Genomic DNA, 9,586 nt, shown 5'->3' with positions numbered 1-9,586 from the left:
TCGCTGAGCTCCATATATGGAGCTGAAAGATTAGTTTGCGCCTGATGCCATGACGACATATTGAGGTTAGACAACAAGCTCCATATTTGGGAATAGCTACATTCGGAACCCTTTCTGATGACATCATTGATATGACGTTAGTAGTGGCCGATTACAACGCTATGTATATATACATTTTTGATAAGCTGCATGGATGCTATTCCTTTTAATTGGAGACGAGTAAAAACATATAGACAAAAGCAATTGTCGATGTCCATCATTGTTTATTGTTTGAGAGCGTTACAAACATCACGTGAAGCTCGGCCAATCACGTAAGCCGACAGGTCGGGTTGGCCAATCATAGTTCAAATTAGTCATGATAATGCAACCTAGCCCAGAAACATAATATCTCCCTTGGTTGAGTGGTAGATGTTTGGGAGACCTGCTTTCCAGGTGGTATCGCATCGGAATCATTATTCCATTTATTGACCAGATAGGTAGCATGTTGAACCGATACATGTTAAAATAACCCTCCATAAAACAATGAGCCTCTTACCTCGCACTGCTGAGGAGTTCAGCTCGGCAGAATACTGGGAACGATTTTTCAAGAAGCGTGGAGAGAAAGCCTTTGAGTGGTATGGAGATTATAACAAACTTTACGGCGTGTTACATAATTACATCAAAACCCAGGATAAGGTGCTGGTGGTTGGCTGTGGCAATTCGGAGCTTAGTGAACAGCTATATGATGTGGGCTACACACATTTGACCAACATTGATATCAGTGAGACAGTGGTGACCCAAATGAACCAGCGAAATGCTGACCGACGCCCAGACCTAACTTACCATCAAGTGGACGCTACCCAGACGCCCTATGAGGATGCCAGCTACCAAGTCACTTTGGACAAGGGAACCCTGGATGCCCTGGCGTCTGAGGAGGAAGGGGCACTCGCCAAGAGAATGCTCACTGAGGTTGGTCGTGTGTTAAGTGTAGGTGGCAGGTATGTCTGTGTGACTCTGGCCCAGGAGAGTGTTATCAGGCTGGCTGTGGAGCACTTTGTCCAGATGGGGTGGGCAGTGAGACTCCACTTTCTGGAGGAAACAGCGAGGCAGGAGGACGCCATTGCACTGCCAGTCTTTGTTTTAATCTGCACCAAGTTCCGACAGCCAATGCCCATGCCTATTCTGGAGTTATGCCTTGGAGAGGGTGGAGCCCCAACACGGCTCACACAGGTGCCAGAGCTCCTGTCTGCAGTGAAGGAGCGTCAGGCATACTCTATCCTGAGAAAGAGGCTCCAAACTGGCATGGATGCGACCTCTAACCTCTCACTCACCCTGTGCCACGTCAAAACGGGTCTGCCCAGATACACGCTCACAGTGCAAGATTGTGCCCCTGGTGCCAAGGTGCCCAGGGCAAATCACTTTGCGATATTTATTGTCCCACAGGGCAGAGAGACCGATTGGCAGTATGGTTCCAGTGAGGGGCGGAGCCAGCTGGCAACCAGCGCTAACTTCAGACGGTTGGTTGTTGTAGCAATGCACAGGAACCAGGAGTACACAGACATGCAGGCTGTCCAAGCAGAGCTCTCACCAATGGTGATGGACCTTGCTCCCCCTGGTATGACAGCCAACCATCAGGTACCCTTCCTGTCAGTGGGTGGTGAGTTGGGCTGGAGAGAAGTGGTTAGTAAAGGTGTAAGTGAGCTCAGTGGGGAGTACTCTGTGGAAGATGTGAGAGGAGAAGATGGAGACCTTTATCGCAGACTGGTCTTCCTGTCTAATGCTGGCCTTGTCCAATCAGAGAGCCGCCTTATCTCTCCACATACTGCATCAAGTCACAAAAAGAAGCACAGAAAGAAGGTCAAACCAGCAGCTCCTCCTAAAACACCCCCTACCTCCCTTTCAGTGGACAGTGGCTTCCTTTGCTGTACTCACCATGGAATCATGGTGGCTGGCTTTGCCATGCTTCGGGGGGAAACACCTCAGAACAAAGATGTCCCTGTCTCCGTGCTCCTAGTGGGGCTTGGTGGAGGAGGCCTGCCTCAGTTTCTGCGGGACTTTGTACCCGGTGCCAGTGTTGAGGTTGTGGAGTTAGACCCCGTCATTTTGGAGGTAGCAAAGGACTGGTTTGGCTTCCGGCCCGATGACCGCTTGACCGTCACGCTCGGCGATGGCCTAGAACGCATCAATGCCTTGGCGAACGAAGATGGTCGCTTGTTTGACGTCATCATGTTTGACGTGGACAGTAAGGACACCTCTGTGGGTATGAGCTGCCCTCCCGCTGGCTTTGTGGAAATCTCTTTCCTGAAGAAAGTCTTAAGCCTGCTAACTCCAAGAGGTGTATTTATGCTGAACCTTGTGTGTCGTGACTCTGTGCTGAGGAAAAGTGTGGTGGAGTGCGTGTGCGGTGTGTTTCCCCTCGTGTTCTCTCGGGGGATTGACGGGGAGCTAAACAAGGTGCTTCTGTGTTCTCGGGCAGAAAAGGAGTCAGAGGACAGCCCCCGAACTGTCCCTCTGTCCCTCAACCAGACAGCCATGAGTCTGCAGATTGCGCTATCAAATAACAGCTCTACAGGAACCTCCAGCCCACATATAGACATTGCTGAGATGTTAAAAGGCCTGAATGTTGCATGAGGTTGTGTGTCACCATGGACGATGAGAGATGAGCTGAGAGAAGACGGCAAAAGGAAGATCCTGAATATCAGAGAATCTCAGCCTAACAATAACCATCACTAAGGACAGAGACAATGTTGTGAAGGTGCTTTTTTGTTAAGAAGAGTGGTGGTAGAGGTATTTTGGTTTTGGAGTAGAATTTTGAATGAGGTCTCAGTGGAGACGATAGGAGTGAAAAAAAAAGAAGTAAGTTAGTTGGTTGGTTATTGAAATAAATCCTCAAGCTCAACCCTGCCCTGTTCGCTCTCCACAAGGTCTGCTTTAGCGACCTTGTGGTGGCAGAGGTGGCTTCTGAATCTATTGACATGACTCTTATATACATTTTCTGAGAGATGCCACATAATCCGCCGATGTCACCTCGTCTTCCCTTGACCGTATAGAGCTTACGTAATTCTTATATCCAATTCCTGGTTAGGTAGCTCTATCAGACAGGACAAACCCTCTTCAACATACTGTAGGTCGCGTCAGCCTAACCTTTGGTGTAACCATGACGAGTCGTTTCGGTAACGTACACAGCAGGACAACATAAACGTGGCTAAAAGTTCTTGCAGCAGCTGGCCTGAGTTTGAATCCGACAGGAGGCACTTTGCTGCATGTCATTCCCCTTCATGTCTCTCACCCATTGTCTCTCTTAAAATAAAGCAGTAAGGCCAGAAAATAATCTTTTTAAAAAAGTGCAAGTATAAGGGATTGAGGAGGCATACAGGTGAAATGTCCTATCCTTATATTAAAATTGGCTAATGGGAAGACCAGCCGGCGGGCTGGCGGACCTCCACCAGAGGCGCTGGAATGGAATATGAACTGGGGGGACACATCAGGATGTGGACCGTACGCGCGTGCACACGAGCGAACATTTTCGCGTTTTTTTTCCGGTGGGTTTGTTAATTTTTTGGGGGGTTAATTCGGTTATTTCAGTTAATTCGGTTCAAAAAGTGTACTCCATGAAGTGTAGATGTCAGAGGTAATTTTGTCTTTCTATTTAAGGGAAAATCAAGGTTGCTCTAATGAAAATTAGAAGAACTCCATTTCCATGACACATATTTAAACAAAAATAAGCACTTTATTTAGAAATAAGGAAGGTAGAAGGAAGGCGGTGGGGGGACCCACCCAGCCTGGGTTCCCCCAACTCGCGCTCGCGGTGGTCGCGAGGTGCGGGGGACTGGACTGATTTTATTATTATATAAAAATAAAAATAAATTTTGGCTGGACTGAGCAGTGGGGGGACACAGTGTCCTTTAATTAAACAGGCGCCGGCGCCACTGACCTCCACCCCATCATTATGACTCAGACATAACCATATATAGAGCTCCCGCTGCAGCTACACCCAAATCACGAACCTCTAGTTATTGTCTCCGCCAGGCCGAAAGGCATGGCGAGAGAGTATGTTTTACCCCCTGTCTGTCCGTCCGTTTGTGTGTCCGTCCGTCCATCTGTCTGTGAACAGCTAATCTCAGGCACCGTTGGCCCGGTCGCTGTGAAACTGTGCACGCACCCTCCCTGGATGCCAATTCAGAACCTCTGCCCCAAATTTTTCACATGGGCCTGTTATAGCGCCACCAGGAGGCCGATTTGTGCAAAACCCTTTTACTCCTACAGATTTTATCCAAACATCATGCAAATCGGTACACAGTATCTCTATAGTCATGTGATCAACACGGATCTGTCCGATTGTCCATATTCCATCCTCATTGGCTAAGGTTGGCTTCCAAAATTTGCAGGATTGGTCCGTTTTGAACAAAATGCCTCAAATCATGAACGCTTTCCGTGCAATTTCACACGCAAATTCCCATTAGGCCGAGGAAGAAATGCCAGCCTTTTCACATTGGCCTGTTATAGCGCCACCAGCAGGTCTAATTTAGCAAAACAAATTTTTAGAACAAAATGCCTCAAATCATGAATGCAAGGTCTGATTGCCGTGAAAGGCCTAAGAATAAATGGCACCCTTTTCACATTGGCCTATTATAGCGCCACCAGGAGGCCACAATAACCTACCTAACCTGGCGGAGACCTGTGCTCCGAGGAGCACTTTTTCTAGTTATTAATTGCCTAAGTGTGGTGACCAGGTGACTGTGTGTGTGTGTGTGTGTGTGTGTGTGTGTGTGTGTGTGTGTGTGTGTTTCTGTGTGTGTCTGTGTGTGCACGTGCGTGCGTGCGTGCGTGCGTGCGTGCGTGCGTGCGTGCGTGCGTGCGTGCGTGCGTGCGTGCGTGCGTGCGTGCGTGCGTGCGTGCGTGCGTGCGTGCGTGCGTGCGTGCGTGCGTGCGTGCGTGTGTGTGTGTCGGAGGGTGGTTGAGTGGATAGCTCTCTGGATATTCTCTGCATTGACGTGATGACCAGTCAAAAATAATGAGCCAATGTGGTGGATTGTCCCCACTCTCTCTCTCTCTCTACTGTATGTTTGTCACTCTTTCTGTGAGTACATCAATGACTGACCTTCCCACACTCCCCCTCATGTGTCTTTTCTTTCCCTCCCTGCTCTCTGTCTTTCTCTCCTCATCATTCCTACGTCTCACCGTCCCTTCGGGCTTCCTGCACTGAAACCACCCCCGCCTCCTTGGAATCGATCACCATTTAAGCTGGAGAGAGAGCATTGACAGTTCTACAGTATAATAGTGAAATCCATGGAAGGCTGATAAATAGACAAGCCAGGTAAGACAGATGGATGGACACAGGTACATCTATGTTTTTGTTTTCTAGTAAGGAGAGGTTATTGTCTGTTAATAAGTGGTGAGATAGCCCATCGACCTCACATGCATGTATGGCCAATTGGAGCCACTCCACAGGGTCCCCAGTGACTGATAGCTGCAATAAAGTGGTCTCCTGTACAGACACAATGGTGATTTTAATGTCTTCTGCCAGAATAGCACAAGTGAGATGGACAGATCAATATTTTTAGTGTCAGCTATTTGGGTTGGTGCGCGTGTGTGTGCGTGTGCGTGTGTGCGTGTGTGTGTGTGTGTGTGTGTGTGTGTGTGTGTGTGTGTGTGTGTGTGTGTGTGTGCGTGTGTGTGTGCGTGTGTGTGCACAAGTGGTGATGTAAGAGGAGTGGCTCGCCTGCTACTAGAAGAAGAATCAAAGGTTTTTGCAAAATGGTTGCTGGTTCTTTGGACCAATGTGGGTCATTTAAAAGCACATGAAGGGCTGGACTGGACAAGCTAAGGATTTAGTTATTTAGTGTGTGTGTGTGTGTGTGTGTGTGTGTGTGTGTGTGTGTGTGTGTGTGTGTGTGTGTGTGTGTGTGTGTGTGTGTGTGTGTGTGTGTGTGTGTGTGTGTGTGTGTGTGTGTGTGTGCGCGTGTGTGTACACGTGTGTGAGTGCGTCTGTGTGTGCGTTTGCATGCTTCTGTGTGGATGTGTGCCTATGAGTGTTTCTATGCTCCTGTGTACTGCGTTCATCCATACATTCGTACACGACTGACTGGGTACGGATTGTGTGTGCAATCGTGCATGTGTTCTTGACATAGTAATTTTGGACATGTTGGTTATGGTTATAATAATGGTTATGGTTATTTGTCTCGCATAGCCAGACAAATGGACATCACTGGCTACCGATACATCTGGGAAAATCCATCTAGGGGCTAGTACAGCAGAGGAAACTGTTTTAAAAACAAAATCATATCAATGTCCTAATACAAAGGGCCGCCCTAAATCTTTGCATGTTTCTCCAATACAGTTATTTCTAAAATTGTTTCCACTCAGTTTTAGCCCCTACATTGAATTTAGATTGTCTGGCTAGGCAAGACTGAGATGTATCGGTTCAAGTTAGAGTAAAGGTTAGGTTTAGGCATTATTTCAGGGCTTTATCATGAATAGGTCATTGTTTGTGTTAACACCTGTGGTAATGGTATTTGACAGCCTTATAAGAAGGCACTGGCCAAACACAGGTACGGCATGTTTTCACACAACCAGTAGATATGCTGTATGTACTGTAGGCCTATGTACAGTATTACATATCATTCATTTTCCTTACTACGTATCAGTATTCACACTGAGACACAAAAACTCTGCACTTCTCCTGTCTTGTACTTGACTACTACTGTGTACCATCACCCTGTGCTGCTTTGAACTGAGCTGCTCTGAAGTGAGTGAGCGGGGGAATCACAAGCTGATGTAACCAACAGAAACTCTGTCATAGATGTCTATATGGCTGCAGCACCAGTACAGGACGAGCTCTGAAACGGAAAGCTGACAACTTTCTTTCATTCGTTCTTGCTTGTGTGCAGCCTGTGAGACACTCAGTCCCTAGAGAGAGGGACTCTCTCTAGGTATCTGCCATTATTTTTGTTGGTGTTGTTATATCTTCAGTTTTATATTGTGCCTTGTGTGTATGCATTTTGGATGTTCATTTACACAAACACATCTAAAGTCACAATTTGGGATGGATTTAATAATAACCTTTGTTAGACTTCCAGAATACTTAGTAGTAGGCCTGGGTGATATGGAAAAAAAAGAAAGAAAGAAGATATCCAGAAGACCTTCTTCTATTAAATATTATGGTTGTACTTTATATGATCTACTCTAGTTGATGGATCACTTTGAAATGCATATCAGGAAGTCAAACTAGAGCAATAAAGTAGTTCAGAAATCTAGTAATTTGCTTTGCAGTGTTAACTTCGATGACACTAATGGTGTGTCATGGTTCACAATATTGACAAAATCTTATGATCATTGGACAGCCATTGTAAAATGAACAATTAAAGTAGTATTCTAGTATTCTTGGGGCTTTAACAATCTTTTCTAGAAATAGAGGGCTTTAATATTATGTTCTGTAAGAAAGTCAGTGCATTAAAGATAACATTTGAAGCATAATAATAATAGTAATAATACTAAAAACTGTATGCCAGATGGCACTGGCTAACTGCTCCAAGTTCTTATTTTTGGTCAAATTGGAGCATATATTTTCTGGCCATTTAAAAGGCGGACATGACCATGTCCCCAACATGCATCCATGAAATGGATGGCAATCCAGCACTTGTTTTGAGGGAAGGATAGACTCCAGGATAGAATTTCACTTCATATTGTAAAATGATGGCAGAACCGCCAGAGAAAAGCCACCATCTGCATTGGGAAGAACATAGGGAAATGACCAGACAGATTATGATGTGAAAGATGAATTCAATCCATCAAGCCTGAAAAGTTGTGTGGATCAGCACATGGTGTCCATTGACCAATAAAACATAATATAGTGTTCTTTCATAACATAGACTTTCCATGTAACCTTGTTTCTCCAGTTTATGTACAGCAGCTTGTTTCCAATGCTATCCGGGCCTAATAATGTTGCTCTGGGTGTGGACTTCAACACCCCCAGGAGAAACATGCCGTTGCGCCAGGAAATATCAATAACGTTTTATTGGTCTACGAGGAAGGGCTAAGGAAAACAAAGAACAAAATGAAACCATAACAATGGCGGAACACAAGACAGCAGTAGGGTTTTACTCCTGTGGAGAGCATCTGCCAACCTGATTGGATTGACTGTGCTCTGCTGATTGCTGTGACATCTGCATTTTACATTACAAGTTAAAAGTTATATGTGAGCTCAAGTAAGAAAGAAAGAAAGAAAGAACAAATGGAGAAAGGATCTCTGATCAATCTCTGCGTATGTTGTTTATTGCTGCTCTGCAAGGGAACAACACAGTTCTAGCTACAGGAGATGGCAGCAATTAGGACTGCTCTGATTGGCTGGGATATAATCCTACTAATCAGCACAAAGGAAAGGTAATGAAATGCCGCTACTGTAATTTCCTCTCCGTGCACATGAGTGCACGACGTTCCCACTTCCACACAAATAAGTTATTATTCTGACAAAAAGAAGCCGTTTCAGCGCCCCAAGGGTGCTTATTAAGCCAACGTGGCCCAAATTTAGGGTCTCTACGAGCAGCATGTTCAGCACAATAGTTCAACTCAGTGCATCAGCTCACTGCAACATGACATCATAATCATAGTTTTCCATCAGATCATACTATTTCCTAGTACACGGCAAATGCATGCGGAATTGGACCTTGTTAAGGGATTAAGGTAATACCATAGCAGGGTGTATAATCTTCAAGATGCCACACAGCATACTGCCAGAGGTTTACATTACATTCATATTGTTAGTCACGTACACCAAAATGACAATCTCTGAATATAATAATAATAATAATAATAATAATGAATAGTAATGATAACAATCATGTTCAGTTTATAGCTACAATCTGTACATTTTAAGTCTCTTTCGACAGAGAGAAGTAATTGCAACAATGTCCAACTACGGTAAACGTTAGTGTCCAATCCGGTGCACCGTCTGCTTAAAATAACTAAATAAATACATAACTATATAACTATAAGTGTCAATAAGTAACTTTATGGACAGTGTCAACCAGTAGGTGTCCTACCCAACGCCAGGGTCTAAATAATCTCAATGGAAGAGCAGATCACCTCCAACCACTGCAGATGTACTGTATACATACTAGTTACTGTATACTCTACACCATACAGATGTAGCTATATTGTAACATCTGTACCACACAGATGTAGGCCTGCTATTTATATTGTGTCATACTCTACCATACAGATGTACTAATTATAATATACTCCACCATACAGTTGTACTAGTTATATTATAACACTCTATAATACAGATGTACTAGTTACTGTATGTAACACTCTATCATACAGATGTACTAGTTACAGTATATTGTAATACAGATGTACTGTACTAGTTATAATGTAATACTCTATCATACAGATGTACTAGTTATATTGTAACACTATATCATACAGATATACTAGTTATAATGTAATATACTTTATACAGATGTACTAGTTGCAATGGACATTGGGATTCAGTCACTCGACTGTAATTTTCCAGGGCAGCCATTGTTCCAGGGATTTCTGCCGTAGTGTGGTCCCCGCCATTTTCCCTCTACAGTCTACACCAAATCTCTTTGACGAAAATAGC

General features: G+C 44.7%; 1 protein-coding gene across 1 annotated transcript; it reads left to right on the top strand.

The window, feature by feature from the left end:
• Positions 1 to 522: 522 nt before the first annotated feature.
• On the top strand, positions 523 to 2,610 carry LOC308102934 (eEF1A lysine and N-terminal methyltransferase-like; the record flags this gene model as incomplete). The annotated part of the gene is made up of 1 exon (XM_080452786.1): positions 523 to 2,610. One exon carries the CDS (start codon positions 523 to 525, stop codon positions 2,608 to 2,610), a length of 2,088 nt encoding a protein of 695 aa, XP_080308912.1.
• Positions 2,611 to 9,586: the final 6,976 nt, after the last annotated feature.

The sequence above is a fragment of the Gymnoscopelus braueri genome (assembly GCF_963280865.1).
Source record: "Gymnoscopelus braueri genome assembly, chromosome: 16".
NCBI lineage: Eukaryota > Metazoa > Chordata > Actinopteri > Myctophiformes > Myctophidae > Gymnoscopelus > Gymnoscopelus braueri.
This window is presented reverse-complemented; position numbering and strand designations above follow the sequence as displayed.